We start from the raw sequence: 24,800 nt of genomic DNA, 5'->3' as shown, positions 1-24,800 counted from the left end.
AGTTCAGAGGGGACGCCCTCCTCTGCCCTACCGTGGGAAGGTTGGGGCTTGACTGAGTGTGGTGTTTTAGGTGACCAGCCACCTTCCCCTTGTTCACAAGCCCCGAGATTGGCCCATGTGCAGCATGTTGTGTAAGAAACAGCTGTTGTTTTGACAAAGGACGTGCTTGTCTCACTTTTTGAATCACCAGTGTGAGTCAGGGGGTCATCTATTCCAGGACTCTGCCCCTGGGCAGGTGGACGCAGAGACCATGCTCACTCGCATATGGGACGCAGCATGTAAAATATGTTCCTGTAATTACGTGTGCATTTTTTCACATTAGCAGTTTTGAAATATATATATATATATATATAATTAATTAATATGTATTGCAGTTTTTCCAATCAGGTAATTTATGCATGTGGCAAAATAGCCGAAAGATACATGAAGAGCAGGTCACTTCCTTCCCTTGGCCTCTCAGAGCCAAGCACAGTTTCAGGTTTATCTTTTTAGAGACAATTGAAGCGTATGCAACCGTGTGTGTAGACACTCTTTTAAACAGTGTGGTACTGTTTTGCACTTTGGTTTTGTTTTTTGTTTTGTTTTTTTTTTTGCTTCAGTTTATTTATTTTTTTGCGGGGGGTCAGCTGTAGGCTGCATCAGGTCTTAGCTGTGTCATGTGGAATCTTTTGTTGTGACGCAGAGACCCTCTAGTTGTGACGCACAGACCCTCTAGTTGTGGCACGCAGACCCTCTAGTTGTGACGCACAGACCCTGTAGTTGTGGCACACAGACCCTCTAGCATGGCATGCAGATTCTCTAGCTGTGGCTCACACACTCCAGAGCACGCAGGCTCAGTGGTTGCTCTGAAGCACATGGGATCTTAGACCCCTGACCAGGAACCGAACCCTCGTCCCCTGCATTGCAAGGTGGATTCTTAACCACTGTACCACCAGGGAAGTTCCTGCTTCAGTATATCTCAAATATCATTCCACCTCATATAGTACATGTAGGAATTTTTTTTGTTTGTTTTTTTGGTTCTTTGTGAATTTTTAATGCCTTTCAGATGTGGAGACTCTCTGTGCTCCTTGTGACATGTGACTAGCGACTCAGGGGCTGAGGGTTCTGTATTTCAGGCCTCCACTGCCATCTCCCCGAAACATTAAATTCCCTTGATAATGCAACATTGTATGTGCAGATAATAAAACAGTATTTGGGTTAGATTGACTAGCCATCTTCTGCTTTTGTGTTGTCCCCAGAGCCTTCTTACAAAGCCTTGAGGTCCTCCAGGGGACTCAGTCAGGGAGCAAGAGCCTTGAACCTGAGCTGCCAAGCTGCAGCACTGGAGGCTCGGGCCCTCCTCCTGGTTGTGCCAGTCCGTTTCCGTGGTGGCAGATGGCCATACCAGGTGCAATTTGGAGAGCCTGGTTGGTTTTTCACATGGGCCTGCTTGTGTCTGCACGTGTGGGGGAGGGGTGTGGGCCCCCCTCCCCCAAGCATCGCCGCCTGACAGCAGCAGTTCACCCCAGGTGCCCTGGCCTTGCCATCCCCATGATAGGGGTGGGTTAGGCTTCCTTCCATCGAGTGACTGTTGCCAGTCTCAGCCTTCCTGAGGGGCACATGGGGGATCGAGGGGCCCAGAGGGACCCCCAGACCATGTATTGTTCTACTGTGCGCAGGGGAAGACACACAGTAGAAAATGGGAAGGCAGGGTCGGGTCTGGGATCTCAAAGTCACCCATGAGCCCCTGGCATCCAGCGCCTGGTGGCAGAAATCACCAGATGTCTTCCGCCTAGATGACAGCCCCTCCCAGGAAGCAGGGTCTCCACTGAAGGCGCTTTGTTTTTCTCTTAAGTTTTCTGCATCTGTGTGTGATTGGAACCAAACATCAACTTTACTTTTTTTGTCATATTTCAATATTGGCCTTTCTTTTCCTCCCCCTTTCTTGAAATCTCCTTTTATAACTTCTGCTGCTGCTGCTTAAATATAGATGTCTTAGTCCTCCTCCTTACCAGATTGTTTATATTTTTGAGAAGCCTTCTGCTTATCTGCGACTGCTCTCTCCTCTGTCTCCATCCCCACGCTACCACATTGGTTTTGGTTGCTCTTTTCTTCCCCTGCCTTCACTTGACTGGGATGTGTTTCAAATGTGGTCTATCAAAATGTGCAGTGTTTCCCTCTTTTCTGCAGTAGCTTTGACATCTGTTCTTGAAATCGAGCCCACGTTATTCTTTTGGACTTGCTTGCCCAAGATCTGCTGCGATGCCAGAAGCAGGGAAGGAAAGCGGGAGAGAGAGAGTGGTGTGGTGGTACCTCCCCCATCTTCTCGTACCGCACCCCCACTTTAAAAACTGCCTGCCATTTCCAAGTTGACAGCACCCTAGATGTTTGTTCCAGCACTCTGCCACCCTGTCTGGCAGCAGCCCACCCCACAGGGGAACGAATGAAGTGCTCAGCAGCAGGGGCTCACAGACGCCTTCGGTTACTTCCGCCAAAAAGGAAGCCGGGTGGGTGGCAGGCGGGGGAGGAAGGCTCTTGGCTTCCTGGGTGTCTGTGGATGGCTCTTCGGCTTGGTTTTTCCTCGCCATCCTTAGCCCTGCTGGGCCTTGGAGTGTTGGGCCGGGCCATGGAGAAGCCACTTGGAGCCGCCACTTGATCCCAAGCAAGATGTGTGTCTTTAGCAGCCGAAGCCACCCAGCGCAAAAACGCGCCTCTCCATGGCTTCCGGAATGTGTCCTCTCACTCCCGCTGTCCGCCCGGGACACCACCCTGGGCCCATCTGCCACAGGCTTGTTTGACACACAGCCTCTTGGCAGCTCATCCCAGAGCTCCTGAGGCCAAGACACAGGCTCTCTGATGCTCTGAGTGTCGGTTTGTGGTGTGTGATAGAAGTCATCTCACGGGGGACCCGCTCCTGGTGGTTCTCAAGAGTCCCAGGGGCCAGTTAAAGAGTTGGTGGGTAACACTGTTTCCAGGTGCTTCACTTCCCAAGTCGATACAGTGCTGGAAGTCGTTATCCTTGGGGCTTGCCTCTTAAGGTCCCTCTTGAGAACGACTCAATGATTGCAGCCGTGAAATTAAAAGACGCTTGCTCCTTGGAAGGAAGGTTATGACCAACCTGGACAGCATATTAAAAAGCAGAGACATTACTTTGCCAACAAAGGTATATCTAGTCAAGGCTATGGTTTTTCCAGAGTCATGTATGGATGTGAGAGTTTGACTATCAAGAAAGCTGAGCGACGAAGAATTGATGCTTTTAAACTGTGGTGTTGGAGAAGACTCTTGAGAGTCCCTTCGACTGCAAGGAGATCCAACCAGTCCATCCTAAAGGAGATCAGTCCTGGGTGTTCATTGGAAGGACTGATGTTGAAGCTGAAACTCCAATACTTTGGCCACCTGATGCGAAGAGCTGACTCATTGGAAAAGACCCTGATGCTGGGAAAGATTGAGGGCAGGAGGAGAAGGGGACGACAGAGGATGAGATGATTGGATGGCATCACTGACTCAATGGACATGGGTTTGGGTGGACTCCGGGAGTTGGTGATGGACAGGGAGGCCTGGCGTGCTGTGGTTCATGGGGTCGCAAAGAGTCGGACACAACTGAGTGACTGAACTGAGAACAACTAACAGGTCCTGAAACATGCCTATAGTTAACCCACTAAGTATTTGTTAAACAAAAGCAAATCAGATGTGGCTGCAGAAGACTCCAGGCCCAGACTGTTGAAGGAGAGTCAGAAAGATGCCCCGAGTCGAGCAGCAGGACTGGGATCTGGGGATGTGGCAGGAAGAGGTGCTTGTTATGAGCAGAAGCGAGCGACTCTGGGGAGGGATGGCGTTTGGGCACTGGCCTGACTGGTTAGCAAAGCAGCATGCATCTGCACGTTGTGTTGTAGAAGCCACCGCTTGTGAGGTGTGTGTGGGTACACAGCACGTCAAGTTGAGTGGGTTTGGGGCATGGATGGGGTGGTGGGGCCGGATGGGAGCCCAGGCCTCTTTCCGCTGGTCCCCAGTCCCTCCTGGGCCACAAGGCAGTGATCCTTGGCACCACAGGCTCTCCCCCGGTGTCCTGGTCATGTGCAAATACGCTCTCCTCTGTTCAGAGTGTAATTACAATCTGGTCTTCCCTTTTTGTTTCTCTCAACAGAGGGAACTGGATGCCACCGCAACAGTATTGGCAAACCGGCAAGATGAAAGTGAGCAGTCAAGAAAGCGGCTTATCGAGCAGAGCCGTGAGTTCAAGAAGAACACTCCAGAGGTGAGCGGCGTCTCTGTGCTGGGCTTGGGCTCTCTGAAGGAGGGTAGGGTCTTCCCGTCCTAGGGTGAGTTCAGAAGATCAGCTGTCTGCTGCTTCCTTTCGGCCGTCCTCAGCCCTAGTGGTGAGCCCCTGTGCGGGCTGGGGACTGGATTAAACCCTACCTGACTCTTGATGCAGATGCTGAACCAGCTGGGTGGCCAGGTCAGACCCCCAGCCCCTCTGTGTGCACATCTGTAGGCAGGGCCCTGGAGGGGCGCATGAAGGCTTCATGCGTCTGAGGATACAATATGCTGACGATGCTTCTTGCAAAACATTCAGTCTGGTCAGGCCTTTTAGGACCCTCTGTGTTTCCTGAAATAGGCGTTAAAGGGCATTGGAAATGTGCTCTTCTTGCGCTCCTCTTTTTTTGGGGAAGTATGTGTTCAGAGGACAGTGTTTAGAGTGGCTTGGGCAGCCTTTTCTTGCCCTGTTTTCTTGGTCCCTTGTTCCCTGAGTCTTTATCAAAGGATTCAGAAGACGAAAAAAAAAAATAAAGGAGAGTTTTACAGAGAGTCAAGCAGACATGGGGATTGCTTTCCGGGAGCTTCTGCCAAATGAGTCCGCAGTGGTTCTTGTGCCGGGGGCTTGCACCCAGCCTCCTGCACCCCCCATGGCAGGTGCTCAGAGCTCCAGGCCTGGCTCCCAGGCCTCCCCAGATTCTTCCAGGGAGGACAAAGGAACAGGCCTGGAGGAAAAGGTGATTTCTGGGAGGGATAGTCTAACTTTCATAATAGTCCCAAAAAATGATGTGTGACTTGAATTTTTTTTTTTTTTAAGTGGACTCATTTTAAGTGTTTCAAAGGAGCTTGCCATTTAAAGGAGTGTTACCATGAATCATTTGGGGAAACAAATAATTAACCCTCGATTTTCAGAATAAATATTTCAGGAGAAAAAAATCTTGGTAGTCCAGTGGCAAGAAACAAGGGAGGAACGGCAGGAGCACCCAAGGATTTTGCGTTTTAGACCCACTGCTTGTCCTGTCTGCCCCCCTGCCCTGAGGTGTGTGTCGTCAGTGTTGTTACTGAGCAGACACGTGGGTCAGTAACTTAGGCCTGGGAGGTTGCCGCCCTCTGTGCTGCTGGGGAGTTCCAGGTGGGAAGGGGGAGAAGGGACTGGTGGTCCCCACGCCCCACCTCGTTGTGACAGTAAAGGCAAGAGGGGAGAAGGCCGTTGAGCGACCAGCCACCTTCCTCCTCTCAGACTGCTCAGAGCAGACCTTCCTGGAGGGTCTCACTGTGGGGTTCCTCATGTGCTCTGGTCTTTGACTTTGTTTCCCTAGACCCACCCCGGTCAGGTATGTCTCTCCAGCCACGCTTGGCCTTGATCAAGCACCTAGCTATCCCCACTGTCCTGTGTTCTCACTGTCGTTCCCTTGGTGACCATATATCCAGGGTGGTCATCGGAAACCTAAAAGAGAAGGGCAAGGTCATGCTTCCAAGGCCTCAGTCACCAGTAGGTAGATATAATCCAGCCTATGATGAAGTGCCTTGAAGAGAACTGGATTCCTGGGTGTTCCTCTCAAGTCCCAGGGTCCTGCCAGCTGAAGGTGGTGCCCGCTGAGGAAAGGCATGTCCCTCTCCAGCCACCTCGGGCCCAGCACTTAATAAATGTTGACTGGACTGAATGGGCCCCGTCCCTCCACTGGCGTATAAACAGGCCTCATCCTGCTGACTCCCTAGGTTTGGGTTAAATCCCACGCCAGTAACTGGCCTCAAACTTTGTGTTTTATCTCCTAATCCCAGTAAACAGGAGAGGCTTAGGGTGGAGCAGCCTGGTGGGGAAAAGCCCTCTGGGGCATTGCCTTCCAGGGCATGTTTTGTTTGTTTGTATATTCTTGATTTTTTCTTTTTGATTTGTTTTTGTTTTTATTGGGCTGTAGGATATAAACTGGGAAACATCTCTGCAAGTTACATCAGGGCATGGTTTTAGACAGTGTCTTCTGTGGAGAGGGGGCTGCAGAACACCTCCTAGAAGGGAGGGACACTGCCATCCTGCCTGTCCCTGGCTCTGCCAGGGGGTCGGGGCTGGTGCTCACTTGGGCTCCTCCTGCTATGATAAGGAGGCCTCGCTGTAGCACAGATTTCCAAGACATGTGGAAGACAGGCGTGCAGAATCTTCTGTAGGTTTGGAAACCTCTTAAGTGGAGGGTGGGAGTGGGTAACTTTGGCGAGGAGTACAGAGGGGGATTCTTGGGGGTTCTGTGGTGTGAGGGGTGTGGAGGCACACGGAGGGCTCTGATGAGCGCAGGGCCTAGGACCCAGATCAGACAGTGGGTCGTCACTTTATCTGGGGCTTCAGTGCAGAGGAGCCCAACTTGTCTCTGACATCAGTTATTTCTTCTGATTATTCAACAATGGAGGACAGATTAACACTTACTGTTGAGGGAACACTTCTAGAAATCAGATGTGTGAAGATGAAGGTTGCTTAGAACTTTATTCTCAGGGGTTAAAAAAAAAGTTGGCTCGTTGGTAGGGAGGGCATCTGTGGGTTTGGACACAGACCAGCATCCTCATGCCTTACACAGTCAGCCAAGGGAGGACCAGGCTGGCGGGGCAGAGCCAGGGCCAGTGATCTTGCCGGACTTCCACCAAGTGGATTGATTCTTGATGAAAACCTTGATGTTCTTCTTTGTTCCGGGAAAGCAGAAACTGTCCTCCTAGGGTCCTTTGAGTGTCTGGTGGGTCTAACAGGCAGATGCAAGCTCCATTGGGGAGTCAAGTGAATGAGGTTATCCCCTGGCAGGGAGTTTGTGTTTTCCTAAACTAGTGCTGCCCACGGGCAACTGGGAAAGCCCAGGGCCTAGGGTGGGGGTGGGGTGGAGGTGAGGGGCCCATGGAGCAAGCCAGGAGCACGAAGGTGCCGCGGAGGGCAGAGCCCTGAAGGTTTTTTTGTTGAGAATGAAGTTCTTTCAGTTTCAGTTTTATGTCATTAGATGAATACATTGCTAGTCAATTGATATTATCGCTTCTGTCTTTTTAAACTCAAAATTGTAGTTAATCTGAAGGAGATGCCATTGCTCTGCATATTAAGTTTCATGCCTTTCTTTGACTCAAAAAGAGTCCCCTTTGAAGAAAAACGTTTTAAATTTGAATTTTGTGACTAAACATCCACTCCCTGTTGAGTTAATGATTGATAACTGAACATCCAAGACTGAGGGTATTTCTAGGTTGGGTCACTTTCTATATTTATCAGTGCAGGTGACTTACTGGCTGGTGTCATTGGGCAGATGACTTAACCTCCCCAAATCTCAGTTGCATCATCTATAAAAGGTGTAATGGCAGGGCCCAGCTCACAGGGTGTGTGTGTGTGTATATGTCTGTGTGTGTGTGTGTGTAGTACCTAGTATGTGTGTGGCATGTAGTACGTGTGTAGAGCTCCACACAGGCCAAGCACCAACAGTTCGGTTCCTGTTTGTTGTGAGCATTAATTTGGAGCACATATTACCAAACACATGAGATGCAGTTGATTTCTGCTCCTCAAAGTCAGCTCCAAGAACTTAAAAAAGAACCCACAACAAATAAAGGTAGTTTTCACCCAAAATGTTCCAAAAGTTGGTTTGTAATAACAGTTAATCACTTTATAAATATTTTCCAGCACTTTCCACGTGCCAGATGGTTTGGCTCTGGGGATAAGATCCTCTCCCCAGTCTTAGAAACTTCCTTATATTCTCACCAAGGAGGTACACCATCCTGATAAGGCACCTTAAGTGTAGGATAGTGTCTGGAATCTTCTAAATGCAGACTTTCCCCCAGAAACACTCTGAGATCAGTGGGGTTAGTTCCAAACTGCCTGTGTCACAGTGATTCTTACTGTAGGTGAACAAGGCTGCTTTCTGAGGCTTGATTCTCAACCTTTGAAGCAATGGTAAATGTTAAGGGTCACCCCCCCAACCCTGAGAAATGCACATGTTTGCACAGTTTCTCCTGGACCCCTTGAAACTCACTGGGGAGCCCCTGGCTTAGCTGCAAGGATGGCGTTGGTTGTCTCCGTGGTCTCAGCCACTGTGCTGGGAGCTCTGTATGTGTCCTCTCTTCATGTTCCTCCTAGTTGTGCCCAAGCTAGGGGCAGGAGGATGAAAGATGAGGGTGGGGGCCACATGAGAGATGAATGCTGAGGCTTCGGCTGCTGGGCAGAGGCCACTGTGCTCCGGCCTGTGGGCTGGGTGCTGGAGAACAAGAGGTGGGTGGAGGAACTGGGCCACCCCCACTGATGAGGGTCCCCCAGGCTGGCAGCAGGCACAGGTGCCTCTGTGCTGGTGACACGTCCTTCCTGCCCGAGACTGGTGAAGAGCCTGGCTGGGCTGGAGACGGCTTTCTCTGAGTTCTTGAAGCTTTGTGCTGTTAGAACTGTGGGTTCAGTGCAGGCCAAACCCCATGCCCTTTGCTCTTTTGTTGCTTCCATCAGAGCCGAGGTGCAGGCCAGGATTACCTTTGATGCCTCTGAGTTGATAAACCTAATGGCAGGTTAGATGACCAGGGATGTGGAAGGCCCTGACCGGAACCCACCTAGAATACCAGGCTGGCTCCTTATTCTGGGAAACTGAGTTACTTCCCGTGGTGGATGGGGACCGAGGTGGGGCAACATCGCTAGGGTTTCATGATTCTACCTAGGAATTGCTTTTTTCTTATTTTCCTGTTTGGTTAAATTTTAAGTTTGCTCCTGGGACCAACATTTGTCTTGATAAGGATCTTACAGCTGCTACTCGGCCGAGCTGGGACTTGAACCCAGGCCACCGGCTCCCCAAGTCAGTGCTTTTAACTGGTGCACCAGGCTGCCTCACTGACGGGCAGAGCATCCAGAGCAGTGCTGGCCCACAGGGCCCGCTCACAGGACATTTTCAGGGGGTGCCATCCCAGCCCACTGGCTGCGGCAGTTTGAATGCGATGCTCGACTATCAGAAGAAGGGTCTCCAGTGGAAGACTTGGTTCCAGGCAGAGGACAGAGATGGGTTTTGTTTTGTTGCCTTCTTCTCAACAATAGAGAAACTACCTTCTATGGGAAGGAAGAAAGGAAAGCCTCAGACTCGAGATGCCACAATTTTATCATAAAACCATCTTTGGGCCTCTTTTTGTCCTGGCAGTATCAAGTTCCTACCCCAGACCTGTCAGACTTTGGTATTAATCTGTGTTATAAGGGGTCACATCTCTTCTGTGAGGTTTAAAACTGACCTGCAATTCAGGAGCTCTCCTCGGGCATTTTCCCGCCCTGATATATTTTGCCAGAACATTTCTTGCTGTCTTGAGCGTTAATCCTCATGACACCTGGTCCACCAGGCTGACATCGCTCCTGCCAAAACGCACCTGGCCCCTTTCTCTCGTCATCATATCTCTCACTCCTGTCGTCAGGGACAGAGCTTGTCCCCTACCCTGACCAGGGCATACCTTCCTGGGATCATCACCAACACTGACCACCCTGGATTCCTTGCTGCCCTCACCAGAGAAGGTGACCCTGGGCCCGACACCAGCCACAGCACCACAGCCCCACAGCCCCGCCTCCCAGGTCAGCAGGCCCGGCTTCAAGAAGAAGGGAACATTCTCTTTCCTGCTGACATAACCGCCTGTTCACGAGTGTTCATTTCCTGAGTGCCAGAATCTTAGGTTGCCCTCTCTGTCTCCGGCCAGAGTGTTTTCCTGATTTTTTTTTTTTTTTACATTCTTGGGAAACTGTTATAGAAATATCAGGAGCCGTCTTGAGATACGACTCCAGAAGAAATCTCGACCAATGGCTAAAATGAACTAGGTTTATGGATTTCTCCCCAGCTCTGGCAAGTAGGGGAGGGGCGAGGGCATCTGTTTTTGGAAAGTCCTCGGTCACTTTTTCATTGATCGGACTCCTTCTCAGTGAGATGTGAAGGCGTGCGCCCCCACCTGCGGAGGTGAGAGGGACAAGGGACGGGAAGTCGCTGCAAACTTTGTGACTCCTTTCGAGCTCCCTGTGAGAGGAGTCAGCAGGCTGGGGGAGGGAGAGGGCAGTAATATATAGTCGTGGCCTGGGCCCAAATGCATTTAGTCACTGCCTCTACAGCCTTTATATAGACACTGCTAGGAGTGACTCAGCCTGGAAAAAGAGAGTCACTTAAAAATAAAGTTGCAACTCAGATGGACACGTCCTGCATAGGCTGCCCAAGACAGCGTGGCTCAGGCTCGGTGAGAAACCCGGGGGGCACCTTCGCCCGACGTGGCCCTGCAGGGGTCCCAAGGTGAGGATGGTCATTACAGCTGCGTCATGGAATTGGCACTAGAATTAAATAAGTTCGTGTAAGACTCCCTATTTTTAAACTCTCAGGGTTCAGACATTCTTTGCTGCAAGTGGACACGCTTGCATGTTGAGCAGTGACTGAATTCTTAGCTTTCCTCTTGTTTTTGGCAAATGGACTGACCGTGGAGGCCTGTGTTGGCTTTCGTTGTTTGCATCCGTCCTCGTGAGAATTAAAAGCCAGCACAGATGGGAGACTGGAAACGTTTTCCTTGTGTCTTAGTTTTCCTTGTGTCTCATTGGACACGGGAATGGATTCACTGAAGACCCACTGCACTGATCTGACAGATTGTGACTTTTAAAGAGGAGGACCAACCAGACACACACCTAGGGACACGGGCCTTTCAAGAAGGGTAGTGATGGGAAGGAGGCCTGTAAGCTTGAAGACCAGGGAGGTGCAGATGGACACCCTCAGTGTCCCGCAGACTGCTCACACTGAGGGTCTAGGAATCTAGATGCACCCCTCTGCTGAGCCTGCAGCTGTGGTACAATCGCTTGCTTCCACTTCTGAAGAGGACGGGCCTGCAGGTCGGAGCTGTGCTTCCATCCCTTGTGTATATTGAGTACTGTGTATATTGTGCACCTTGAGTACTGTGGATGCTGAATGGTCATATTTATAGCATTCATTTAGTAATCTTTTCTTTACAAAACAGAAATAAAATATTAAAAAACATCAGCTACAGGGTGCTACAAGATTCATTTCTCAAACAGGCAGATAAAATTTCATTTAACACTTCAGTTTTACTGTGTGTGTGTGTGCACAGAGTTTTTTTTTTTTTAATTTCAAGAAATGCCTTTCTTTGGCAGTTTCTCAAAATGTTAAACATAGAATTACCCTATGAACCAGCATTTCCACTCCTAGGTATAAATCCAAAAGAACTGAAAACACATCCTCGCAAAAACTTTGTGTCTACTCAAAAAAATGTTGATAGCAGCGTTATTCAAAATAGTCAAAAAGTAGAAGCAACTCATATGTCCATCAAGAACTGACTCGATAAACGAAGTGTGATACACCCATACAATGGGCTGTCATCCAGCAGAGGAATAAGATGTTACCACATGCATGAACTTGGAAGCATTTTGCTCAGTAAAAGAAGCCAGACACAAAATAATGGCATGTGTGTGAAATGTCCACAGTGGGCAAACCCATAGAGTCAGAAAGTAGATGAGGGTGGCCCGGAGGATGGGGGTGACTGCTGGAGCTCATGGGGCTTTTTGGCGGGGTGATGAAAGGGCTCAGGAGTTAGGTAGTAGTGATGGTTGCACAAGTTTGTGAGTGTGCCAGACACCACTGAACTGTACACTTTAAAAGGGTAAGCCTTGTGGTATGTGAATTATATCTCAATTATGATTTTCTTAATGGCTTTCTTTGTGGGGTGCGGGAAATCCCTGCACAGGTGGTCTGTTCGCTTGCTTGCTCTCATCCTCTGACGCAATTCCTCCACATCAAAGGATCCTGTGGATTTCGTTTTGGCAGTAGCCAACCTGGTTTGGAAAAGGCCACTCCAATATTTGGCCCAATTATAAAGCCCAAATAATCAACTTGGATGCTTAATCATTCTAGAATCACCCACCGTTAAGTTATAAGAAGACTTTAACTAGAAAAAGTTTAAACATTAAAAGTGAACTTTTAACTGTTACCAACTGAATTCTTGAAGCCCATTTATCAGCCCAAGAGGTTATTTTCTAGTTTCTTTGGGGCCACATTATTCCCCCTCGTTCCAGAGAGACCCTGCAGCATCCTCCCAAGACACGGAGGAGGCCTCCTCTAGAGCAGAGCGTTCAGCTCAGGCTCGGACAGCTGGATCGAGTTTAGTCCTTGCTGCAGCGTTCAGTAGCATTGAGACAGAAACTTATCCTCAGTTCCTCCATATGTAGTAATATATCCTGTCTACTTCAAGACGTCATAGTGAGGAACATGTGAGATTCCTGGAAAGTAAATGGCCAGTCCTGGGCCAGACTGGAGTGGCTAGTCAGTAAACAGTGACTGGGGTATTCAGGCCGAGTGACCTTGACCAAGATCACCAAATGGTCAGGGACCCAGATCCTATACTTATAAAGGGAACTGACGGTATTCCAGCTGCTGGGCAGGTGGAAATTAATTCAGTTGTAAGGGACATATAGTAAGTAAGTGCTCAGTACACACTTTTTTTCCTGTTTCCTCCCTTCTTTCCTTCCTTCCTCCTACAAGTAGTTCTGAGCCCTTTCCTGGAGCCAGGGGCCATCCGAGGTTCTGAGATACGGCAGACACCGAGAGAAGGTTCCAGCTTGTGTTGGGGGGCGGGCAGGCAGTGACCACATAAACAAAGGACACACAGGATAATTTCAGGACAACGTGGCAGTGAGTATGGATGGGTGAAGGATCTTCAGGGAATAGGGCAGTTTCATGAATTCAAAAAATGAAAAATGACCCTTTGCCCCTCTCCCTGTTACTCTTGCTGATTTTGAGCAGGCTGTTTAGCTGTGGGGGAGGGGTGCCTGTAATTTATTCCTTTCAGCCTGATGGCCTCGGTTTGCTCCTCTCACTCAGTGACTTTGAGACACCAGATTCAGTCCCTCTGCTTCCTAAGACCGGGGAACTTTTCCATCCGGACGTCAGAAAGTTGGGTTGGTAAACATTTGAGTTGGAGGGAAGCCTTGTTCTGTTTGACTGCCTTTGGCCCAGAACAATGAATTCTTAGGTAATCAATGAAGAGTTAATCTCTCGGCCTGTGTTGGTGACACAGGGTGCGAGCAGAACCGCTCGTGGTGCCCTGACCTGGGGGCCCCTTGGTGGCATCTGCAGAACCCCCTGGCCATGCTCGCCTCCTCAGAGCGGCCTGACCCGACTCCCTCACTGCGACGTCGCAGGGCTGGCGTTCCCTTTCCTTCCTGAGCCTCTGCGCCGCTTCCTTCATCTGTCTAGCAGTTTTCAAAGGGCTATTTTAAGCCCAACAGACAGATTCTCTGAGAGTTTAATAACCGTCAGAAGGAAAAGGCTGTAATTAGATGCATGTGGCGTGGAAGTTTAGCCGAGACCATGCTGAACTGTATAACCTCCGAGCCTCCATTTTCTCATCCAAAAAATGGGAGTGATGACAAGTCTCGCAGAATTATTACGAGTCAGACAAAACGCTGTAAACGGTCCAGAAGAACCTTGGCAAATAGTGAGAGCTCAATAAATGGCCTGTTGAGTGTAGGTTATAAAAATCTAATCTTTTGAAAGAAGAAATTGTGTTCACAAGTGAATTTTAAAGCTATAAACAAACTGTACTTTTTTTTTTTTTTGGCTGCACCACGTGGCATGTGGGATCCCAGTTCCTTGACCAGGGGTCAAACCCAAGCCCCCTGCAGTGGAAGCACAGAGTCTTAACCACTGAACAGCCAGGGAATTTCCCTCCTTCCCCCAACCCCCCAAGACTGTTAAAGCATTAAGTAGACTATAGGCCTATAAGCTATAGACCTAGTTTCTAGGGCAGACTTGAATAGATTGACTAAAATTAAAATACGTGCCTTCCCTATGCATCTAGATGGTCATTTTATCTCCCTTTTCACGGGTTTTCCTGTTCATGGAGTGGAAATATTTGCCCTGGACTCTGTCTCTGGAAGCTGTGCTTTGGGAGCAGCCCATAGCTTGTCTTTCTGGTCGGCAACCTCAACCGAAGTATGTGTTGGGTGGAGAATGACATTCTCCACTTAGGTGTAGATAACCTGGGTGTAGAAAGGAGCTCACAGCCTCTTCTCAATAAACATCTTGTCATGTGCAGTTTGTTAGGAATGATGTCTAAATGGGAAAGCCTGAAAATTTGGTTGAAATTGTGATGAGCTGTTATTTATTAATGTTTATTACAGCGAAGCATTATGCTAAGTGCATCACAGTCACTCGAGAAGGCTGGTGTCTTTAGTGCCACTTTACAGAGTATCAGCCACCTGCCTCCCAGGCAGATTCCCGGGAACCATGTCATAACCACTGTGCCAAACCGTCTCCTTTTAGCTTTCAGAAGTCAATTTTTAGTTAGTTAATTGTAAGCTGTTTCTCTTCTATAAGTTAAAACAACAACTAAAATATATCTAGAGAGAAAGAGTATTGCTCTGAAGTGACATACTCATATAAAGGTCACTGCGTGTGCTGGGAGTGAATTTTGTGTGGTTAATACCCAGGGAAGAGCAGTTAGGCTGAAATCTGGCATTTACTTGAGAATGCTGGTCACCTTATGGGAACTCTTATAACCCAAAGCACAGGAAAATTTGCCCTTCTGTTTTGAGATTTTTGTCAGTCAAGAAAGAGACAATCAGATGACAAATCCCCCTGACCCTGAGATCTGTTGTCTTAGGTTTTTCTTGCTTTGTCCAACGGGGCTATGGCCATTGAGCCATAAGGATTGAACCTGGGTTTCCTGCATTGCAGGCAGATTCTTTACCGTCTGAGCCACCAGGAAAACCCAACGCATAGGAATGGTCAGGGTTAATCATTGAGCACTGATTTATTTTTTGGCTGTACCACTCGGCATTCCAGATCCCAGTTCCTCAACCAGGGATCAAACCTGAGCCCCTTGCAGTGAAAGCGCACAGTCTTAACCACCAGGGAAGTCCTGAATGCCGATTATTGACTGCTGTCAGCTCTTGGTTTAACCTGAAAATGTGAATTGCAGAAAAAGTAATTTACAAGGAGCATTACATGAACCTACCAGGCAGAGTGTAATCATTTTGTGTGTGGTCCAGTGTTTTAACAGGAAGATAATATGATATCATTAATACAGTTAAGGAATGCTGTATTTGGAATCAGGACACTTAGATCCTGACTCTGGTTCCACCACTGACTGGGTTTGAGGGCTGAACAGGCTGGTTCCCGGTCGGGTCCGCTCTGTTGCTCAATGGCCATGCAGTGTGGCCAAGACCCAACGGCCCTGGAGCTGGGCCAGCTCTTTCCCGCTGCAGCTCACTCCTGTTCGTCCTCCATGGACCCAAGACTTCTGGGCAGTCCTTTCTTCTCAGTGAATCACCTACTTTACCTCTTGGGGGTTTTCTATTTAGAATTAATTCTTCACAGCAGCAGATCAACGAGGTGATCTCATTTTATGTGGGATGGCGTGTACCGGGGCCGCTCTGTTTTGAGGGCTCTGGTCACTTCAGGGACACAGCAGGAAGAGCTCATAATAATGCCCAATACTTACTGAGCTCCAAGCACTGTTCTAAAGACTTTTAACAGTGAAAGTGAAAGTCGCTCAGTTGTGTCCAACTCTTTGTGACCCCATAGACTATAGAGTCCATGGAATTCTCCAGGCCAGAATACTAGAGTGGATAGCCTTTCCCTTCTTCAGGGGATCTTCCCAACCCAGGGATTGTACCCAGGTCTCCCGCACTGCAGGCAGATTCTTTATCAGCTGAGCCACCAGGGAAGCCCAAGAATACTGGAGTGGGTAGCTTATCCCTTTTCCAGCAGATCTTCCTGACCCAGGAATCGAACTGGGGTCTCCTGCATTGCACGTGGATTCTTTACCAACTGAGCTATCAGGGAAGCCCAATACTCACAGGAGCCCGGTGAAAGTAGGTGCAGTATTTTCTCTCTACATCAAAGAGAGGGCAACTGAGCCCCTTAGAGGAGGAGGAGGTCCCCTAGGGCATCACAGCTCAAAAGCAGAGAAGCCGGCTAGAGGTTGGGAATGCAGGCCTGCTCGTGGCGGGTTTGAGCAGCCCCTTGGGGTGGGAAAGGCCCCCCAGCCGCCTCCCCCACCCCACACAGTCCCCTGCCTCCCCAACAGCCAGACTCCCCAGCACAGTTCAGGGAGGGAGTAGTGACTGGACTGCTTCACCTGTGGGTAACTTGCATCCTGGGCCACTTTAGCTGCAGGACCCGCCCTTGGTGTTCCCTACTTCGCATTTGAAAAGTCACTGTTTTAGTTCTGAAGTCCAGGTGGGGCCCCAATTTAACCCCACATTTATTCATTCGTTCACTGACTTTCCTTCTGCCGCCAAGAGCATCTGCAGTGAAGTACCCTGAGACTGGACTCTCAGTGCCAGCTGGGCTGTTCCTGGGGAACCCCCAGCCTTGGGGAGGGGGGATGACCTCAGCTCCCCACACCTCCCACTCCACCTTCAACACTGTACCACAAGAAGGGTGCATTTGTAAGGTACTGGGTTCATTTTAACCCTGCAAACGTTTTGAATCAAACAGAACTTGGCGCACGCATCTTCTTCTAAGAAGTTTTTGTGTGAGGGAATAGCCCTCGGGCAGAAAGATTCAGGAAGTACAACTGCCTTGGCCTCCTCTGGGCCCCACTCAGAGGCCTCACACAGGATTGTACCTGCATGACATTGTCCTTATATAATCAAAGCCGTGTAACCAGGCTTATTTTTTTTAATAGGAAGTATTTCTGGCATACCCCAAAGCATAAAAACAGAACGCATAGTCCTGTGCCCTTTGTGATGACTGGCAAGATGTTAATGTTTTGTCCATTTGCTTCTGATGCCCCCGTTTTTCTTTAAAGGGAAATAAACTGTTACATATGCAGCCAAAATCTCACCTCCATGCCTTGCCTCTCCTTTCCTCCTCAGATGTAAGCTCATCCTAAAGCTGATGTTTCACCACCATACGCTTTTCACACTCACAGCAATGTTTATGCATGCATGAATAACCATAAACAATAGATATTGTTTTATATCTATATCTGTTTTACTATTTATGCACATGGAAGGCAAGTGGTATCTTGCAATGTCTGGATATATCCTCTGACACCTGGCCTCTTTAAACATTTATTCCACTGTGTTCATGAATCACAGAAGATGTGTCCATTGCCCTCCTGAGATGACACGTGGATTCTCCATTGTTGTTGACACTTATTATTACACCTGTCCTGGGGAGAGGGTTCAGGAGTTCCCCAGGGTGGACCCCCAAAAGCATGGTCTCTGATCACAGCTTGGCCAGGTGGGTGGGTGTAGCCTCGGTGGCTCCATGCCACCACCCTCTGCACCCCTGCAAGCCCCCGGTAGCTGTTCTGGCCATGCCCTCCATGGGTTTTGCTGTTCCCTTGTTTCTCATGAGGGAGAACATCCCCTTGTATGATGACTGGCCTGCACAGTTTCCTCTTCTGCATCTCAGCTGCTTGTATCTTTTACCCATTTTCCCATCGGGCTGTTGGCTGTTTTTTACTGACATGTAGGAAATTTTTATATCCAAAATCTGGATCCTCGTTGCTTACATACATGGCTGCTCTCTCCTCCCAGGGCCTGTCTCTTCACTATGTTTATGTTGTCCTTGGTCACCTGGAAGATTTTAATTTTAACGCAGGTGACTTCTCCTCCCCACCTTCCCCCCCCCACCTAGTCTTTGATGTAAAGTTTGGTTATTTGAATCTTATTTCAGAAACTCCCTTTACTGATGTCATAAAGATAGTCTCCTGTGCTTTCCTTCAATCGATCTTTGTTTTTGTGTTTTACATCAGGCCTGTATGTAGAGCATCATGTGGATGGTGATTCGATGAGGCTCTAATTTTATCTTGGTCCATTGAGGGCTCCTCACCCCAGAACCATTTACCATGGGGTCCACCTTTCCCCAGGATTAACTTTCCCACCTCTGCCAGGTACCACACCTGCCTCCAGACCCCCAGGCTGCCCAATCCCACACTGTTGTGTGGGATGAGTATTACTATATTACTATCATAATCATTTCCACACTGTTACTAAGTCTTGATATCTAGTAAAGGAACATCCTCTTGGTTCTTCAAAACCATCTGGACTGTGCTTCTGTATGACTTCTATTTGGTGTCATTTGAAAAATTCTGTTGGGATTTTTATTGCAAAAGCATTGAATTTGTAGATTAATCTGGAGAGACTTTATAAGGTGTTTCGAGTTTGGATGGAATGACTCTTGATCTTATTCTTAGGTGGGTTTCATTCCATGCTGGACTCCAGGGATCCATGAAAACCACACTCTGTTAACTTACTCTGGTTCCTAGTGTGGATACAAAATAGTCAACATTGAAGGATTGATCATTGTAGTCTGGAGCCAGGCATAAAAATAAACCCCACTCTGTTATCATAGGTGGCTGTGATTAAGATCAGGGGAAAGGTCGGCGGTGGGTCCCCTCACATTGACAGTTTTCTTCAGAAGATTAAGTGGTTCTTCATTTTTGGCCCAGGTCATCAGTAGCTTAAAGCCATTACTGTCTATTGGCTGTTTGGTTTGTCTGAAATATGGGGCTAGTCTCAGCCTATTTCCCTGGGGTCAGGTGTGTTCACATAATCAAAGTGCCAGGAACCCCATATCATATGCATGTGTGTGTGTGTGCGTGCGTGTGTGTGTGTATACACAAAGCAGCCTTCTCTGGGGAAGAATGCACAGTGCCAGGCTACAGAGATGTCCTTTTGTGCCTCTGCATTTTAAAATGTGCGTTCTTTATTAGTAGAGTGTTTTCAGGCTTATTTTTAAGACAGGCTTGTTCAGCCACAGTTGCATGCACTTTGGAAAATGACCATTTGTGAAGCTGTCAGCCATGGGCAAACTGAAGAAAAATGAAGATGCCTTTTCTGTTGATGTGTGTTCAGGGATTTTCATCAGCCCAATGCAGTTCCCATGACCTGTTCAGGCAAGGGCGATAGCTTCTGTTTCCTTTCATTAAAAGTTGAGGACGAGGATATTTTTACTTATTTTGTTTAGATGTAAGCAACCCATGGAAAATATCCCATGTATATGCAAATGGATACTTTGCCACAGTAAAGCAAAAAAAAAGGACTAGTTCTGACAGTGATTGGAGACCAAAAAATGGGGGGAAAAAATGACCTGTGAATAGGGATGAAGAAATTAAAGTGAAAAAATATGGGAAGAATAGGTTGGACTGATAAAGTGTAAAACTTGGGGTTTAACTCTTTTTGCTGTTGTTAGGGAAATGTTTGGCTTTCTTTCTCACTTTTTTTTTCCAAACCTATTTGCACTTGAAACTAGATAAAATGTTTGACTGTATTAATTTTCCTGATTATAAGTGTGGGAAAGGAGTTCCATGGTAACCCTTCTTAAGTAAATGAACTGATATGTTAGAACCAGAAGAGTTGAGAGTAATTTTTATTTTAAAATTCTTTTTGCATTAACACATCTGCAGTGTTGAGGAATATATGGAAAATTGAAATAGTGCTTCTATCCTGCCGTGTCTCCAGCATGTCAATAAATCACCTTTTTTTTCCTTTTAAAATGTCTGGCCTTGTAATTTATGTTTGCATAACCCATTACTAAATTCATAGTAGGTGTTTTAGTTGGCAGGCATTATTCCAGGAATTCTGAGGATCTTAAAAAAAAATACAGAGTCTTTGTTAGTATTTATATTTAAGTGGACACTTTCCTTTAAAAAAATGAATTAGATTAAAAAAAAAGAATTTGGAGCTGACTATTTACCTTATTCTTAAGCCAACAATATTAAAGCTCTTATTTCCACATTATCAATTGTCATGAATTTCTTAATAGACTTTATTGTTATTCTTTCTCTTTAAAATTAAAATTGGCAGAAGAAAATGATATTAAGCTCATACTAATTTCTAGATAATTTTCCATAGGTTTCATATTGCACAGAAAATAAAATTTCGTTTCCCTAATTTTTAAGTTTCTTGAATGCCACTGACCATTTTAGGAATAAAGTGAAGATGAATATATTCATTCATTTACACTGTTTGGAGCTTGAACAGAAATAGCAACGTTCAGGGTTAGTTCGCATACTTGTGGCTTACCTTTGAGACCTTCTAATTTTTAAGCAGACATTTAAAAATAATCATTATGTCTTCTAGTCCCAAGTTAGGAGAACTTTTAGAGCTTTACTTTGAAATTATGAAAAAAGTTATTTCTGTTTTGTATTGTAAAATTTTTTTAATTGATTTTTTTAAATGGTAGTTAGAAAGCCGGAAAGGACACTTAGAGTTTTCAGAAGTTTGTTGTATTTCAACATGCTTCCCTTCTCTTTTCCCAACCCCCGTCGACTGGTTAGTAACATTTTCAATATAAAATATGTATTTCAGGCCATTTGAAATCTCTGTGGCCAATCAGAAGAGAAATTGTTTCTTCCCTGGGAGCCTTAATATATTTATCAGGAGGTCTACAGCCTCTTCAGTGTCTTTGTGAAAGAGAATACAAAGTTATCAGTGGTATGTTTAAAAATTCAGAGTTTAACCCGCTCATACTCTGTTCTAAAAGTCCACTCGTGCTATAGAAGTTTGACAGCTTCTCTTACTTTCTCCTACTTTAGTTAGGCATTAAAAGAAACGACAGCTTTCTGTTGTTCTTGTTTATGTTAAAGATGTAGCTAATTTGACATTTTAAAGTACCTTATTTTCATTATAATTTTAGTTCCTTATCAGAGGTGTTTATTTTGGTGGTATTACTCTGACAACCTTCTACACTTACAGAATAATTTCTCTAGGGTTCCGAAGGTGCTTCTTCCATTTCTGCATTTACTTCTGGAAACTTTGGGCTCTTATTCACTCTTGATGGAGAGGAGCAGGGTTTTGAGAATCTGTCTGACTTCTAAAAACCCAGCTCTCAGTCCAGAGCCTTTCTTGCAAGAACAATGAAAGTGGATTACAGAAATGGTATTGCAGCTTTCAGGAGATGAGAAGCACACTTTCTGGCTTTTTGTGGAGTTCTCTTCCCCCGCTCAGTCTCCCCTGGAGTTGGTGGCCCCATCGGTCGTCGTGAGCCCTGTGGTCATGTCCCAGAAAGCGTTTCCACCAAGGGAAGGTGCTGTGCCAGAAGCCGGGAGAAAGGAAAAAGGAGGTGTTTATCGTCCCGAAGACGCCTTCCAACTTTTATTATTAACTCCTTTCCAAAGTAAACTTTCGGGTTTGTTTCAAGTCACTTCTGGCCAAAGTACAGTTGGGTTTGCTGTGTCCTCTAGGGGGAGAGGCGAAAACAGCATCACCCTGGGCGAGGACGAGGTGGGGGCCTGTTCCTTTAGGGAAGGGAGGGGGTCTGAGTGACAGTGAAGTGAGGGGGGGACTGAGAATCGGGGGGCTTGAGTAAACGCGGCCACCTCAGCAAGCCTTCCACAGCTCTGTGCAGGGCCATGGACTGTGGGCTGGGCCCTCTGAGAGGTGCTGAGGTATGTGGAGACCCCCAACTCCACCTGCCCCCCACCCTAGCCCAGTCAGAGACTGGCGTGGAATTAGATTGTTTGGATAAAGAGTCATAAGTGACAAAGTGGTAGGGGCAGTGCCCAGCGGACACTTAAGAGAATGGGCTCTGGAGTGAATGCAGGAGCCCTGACCTGGGTCAGGGCCAGCACATGGCCGTCACCAGGAGTGGACAGTCCGGGGAGGACGGCTCCAGCCACGGCTGGAGAGGCTCCAGGGCAAGGCTAAGGAATGTGGACCTTGCTCTGCCCAAGGCCCTGCCAGTATTACAGGGCACATGCCCAGGAGTGACCCGGCCCGCCTACACGTCCCAGAGTTGGTGCCACACTCTGTGGCATGGAGCATGGATGCCCCCGGAGCAAAGGTGGGGCCGGAACCGCTGGGCCCCTGCCCTGAGGGGCTCCATGGGAAACAGCTGTTCTCCCACAAATAGGAGATGTCCTGTCCACTCAATTCACACCTGTCGTGTGCCTTCTCTGGGCCAGGCACTGAGGATGCAGCAGAGAACAAAGTACCAGCCCCTGGCCCTGGCAATGTCGCATTCGAGTGGAGGAGACAGACAGCCAGCGAACAGATGGGAACGGGTTCCAGGGTATGCTGATCATGGGATGGGGAGAGAGAGATGGAGAATTCAGCAATTGCTTGGCCAAGAAGGGCAGGAGGGAGGCACAGGGTAACAAGAGAAGGTTTTAAGGGGGTGGCTTTGCCACCCTGGGGGGACCCGAGCTTGTTCTAGGCAGGGGCAGGACGGGGGGGAAGGAGAATCCATGTGTGGTGGGGTATACTCCCAGAGCAAGGTCAAGGTCACAGAGTGGAGAGGAGAGGGATCTGCGTTCCAGAGAGTGGCATCAGCTTTCCTGGAGAAGTAGGAGCCGTTGTTCTTGAAGAGCGAGCAGTAGACTGAGTTCTGGGGAAGTGGACAAAGTGTACAGCCTTGAAGACGGTTGGGGAGGGATTCAGCAGATCACAGATGGACGGACAGTGGTGGTGGCCATCTCGGGTGTGTTGTGGTGCCCAGCCACCAGGTGTGCAGAAAGGGACAGCGGGTGTCCTGTTGAGGATGGCGGAAGTCAGGTGACCGACCCTGTGGTCCCCACTGGAAGCATTCAGCCTTCTTGTCTCTTTACCAACTTGCCCTGGCCTGGATACTTTTGAAGTCTTGCCAACCAGTTACTTACAGGTCATGAAGCCAAAGTTCTCATGTCTCCGAATTTTAAAGGTTAAGAAATCAGCTTCACTTCCAGCCATGCAGGAGCCACCCTATGTCAGTTATTTTCCTAATTTAGCTAATTATAAAAATCTCCTGGGTGTGTGCTTGTTAAATAAAACTACCGTCGCTGGGCCCCACCCTAGACAGAGTGAGACATAATCTCCTGGAAAGGGCCTGGGGACCTGCCTTTAGAACCAGCACCTCAAATTCTTACTCGGGGGCTGACTGGGGCACCAGCCTCCCTCCGTCTGACCCCAGCTGGGGTGATTTCTTCCTCCACGAGGATGTAGGATGGGGAAAGCCAGGGCTGTGGTTGGGATCCCTCTGTCTCCCCACAGTGATGCTTGGGGAGCGTGTGTCCAGTGGCCACCTGAGCCGGGTGGTCAGGGCAAGAAGGCATGGTCAGCCTCAGTCATGAGTGAGGAAAGCAGCCTGTGAACAGTGTTAGTGCTGCCACTCCTGCCGGCAGCTGGGAACCTTCTCGAGGTTCCAGAAGGCCTCTGGGAACGAGCATTGTCACAGTTGCTCGGACCTGGAGGTGTTCTCCGGGTTGTCTGGTCCAGTCTGCTTATTATCGCATGTGAGGCAACCTAGGTCTGTGTCTGGCCCAGCCTCCACGCTGCTTGTGGATGGTGCTGGGCATCTAGGATTGTTTTTGCTCTGTGATCACCAGGCTTTGGCTTCGGCCTCGGTTGTTCAGATGTCAGATCCCCTGGTGGTAGGGGGTGCTCCAGAAGGAGCAGGCGCCCAGACTGGAAGTCCCCAAACCTCAGCAGGACAGCGAGTGGGCGTCCTGTAGAGATGACTCTGCATTCTGAGTGTGGTGAATGGTAGAAACCAGGTCTGCGAGCCATGCCCAGAGGAGGACCTGGTGCGGATGGTCCCTGCAGGGCTCCCCTGACGACTCCTGCAAGTACGGGCATGCCTGTGCTTGCGCGCATGTGTGTGTGCTTTGAGTGACTTAAAGCAGTTTTACAGGCAGGAGGTGTGGCTCCAGTACTGACCGTGGGTGCTAGTGCTCAGAGCTCATGGCACACCAGGCACTGTGCTCACGCACTCTGCATGTGTGTTCCACGTACTCGTCACAAGGGGCTCCAGAGGCTGGCTGTCTCCCTGCTCTGTCCTAGAGAGGAGCCCAAGGTTGGACTTGACTGGGACATAGCAAAACCAGGACATCTGAGCCAGCCGGCCTGGCCCCAGAGCCCACCTCTGCACGCTCAACACCCCTGGAGTATGGGACCCTGTGCTACCAGCTCTCAGGCCAAGCAAGTCTCCTGTTTTTCCCATTAATGATTTTAGTGATTTTCTGGCTAATTCATTTCATGCTCACTAGCTCTCTCTAGCAGATCTGATTTTAACAGACACCAAAGATTTTTATAAATCATGGGAGATGGTCTTAAGTGGAGAAAATTCTTTCTTCTTATCCACTCTCTTACCTCCTCCTCATCCCCATGCCCCACAAAAGTTGGGAGAAGGGCGAATAACAATTACCATAGTGAGTATCCTGGTCTAGGTACTCCCTCGGCTTTAAAGATACTGGTCAGTGAGAATGGATTTGACCTTTCTGGCTACACCCTAATTCCATTTGTAGTACTGGCATGAAGGTGTTGGTGTAAAATCAGTGCTTCACTTGGGGAAAATTTTTTAAAAGTCAGATTTATATTCATTCACTCCTTTTTAAGTCTCCACTTCTGTGAATTTTGGCAAATGTGTACCATTGTGAACCACCACCACAATTATTACGCAGGCCAGCTCCCTCGTCCCCGGTTCCTCTGTTCCTCTTTATAGTCAGCCCCTTCCCTACTCCCAGGCCCTTGGTGACCACCCATCTATTTTTCTGTTCCAGTTCTGTGTCTTCCAGAATGTCACAGAAGTGGTTACAGAGCTCCCAAGTCTGGCTTCTTCCCTGTAGCGTAATGCATTTGAAACTCAGCTGTGTTGTTGAAAGTACCCGTAGTTCCTCCCTCTTTAGCG

The 24,800-nt window shown here is 48.2% G+C and overlaps 1 protein-coding gene across 10 annotated transcripts in view; it reads left to right on the top strand.

Annotated features, from left to right (window-relative positions):
* The window catches only part of CUX1 (cut like homeobox 1), a 349,421-nt gene that overhangs the window by 73,170 nt on the left and 251,451 nt on the right, over positions 1 to 24,800 (top strand). For all 10 annotated transcript variants that reach the window (XM_024985277.2, XM_024985276.2, XM_024985274.1 and 7 more), the window contains exon 2: positions 4,124 to 4,234. In XM_024985277.2, coding sequence (XP_024841045.1) covers positions 4,124 to 4,234 — 111 coding nt within the window. The remainder of the gene's footprint in view (positions 1 to 4,123; positions 4,235 to 24,800) is intronic.

This window comes from Bos taurus, chromosome 25 (genome assembly GCF_002263795.3).
Source record: "Bos taurus isolate L1 Dominette 01449 registration number 42190680 breed Hereford chromosome 25, ARS-UCD2.0, whole genome shotgun sequence".
Taxonomy (NCBI): domain Eukaryota; kingdom Metazoa; phylum Chordata; class Mammalia; order Artiodactyla; family Bovidae; genus Bos; species Bos taurus.
Note: the sequence above shows the minus strand (reverse complement) of the source record. Positions and strands in the feature narration are given on the sequence as shown.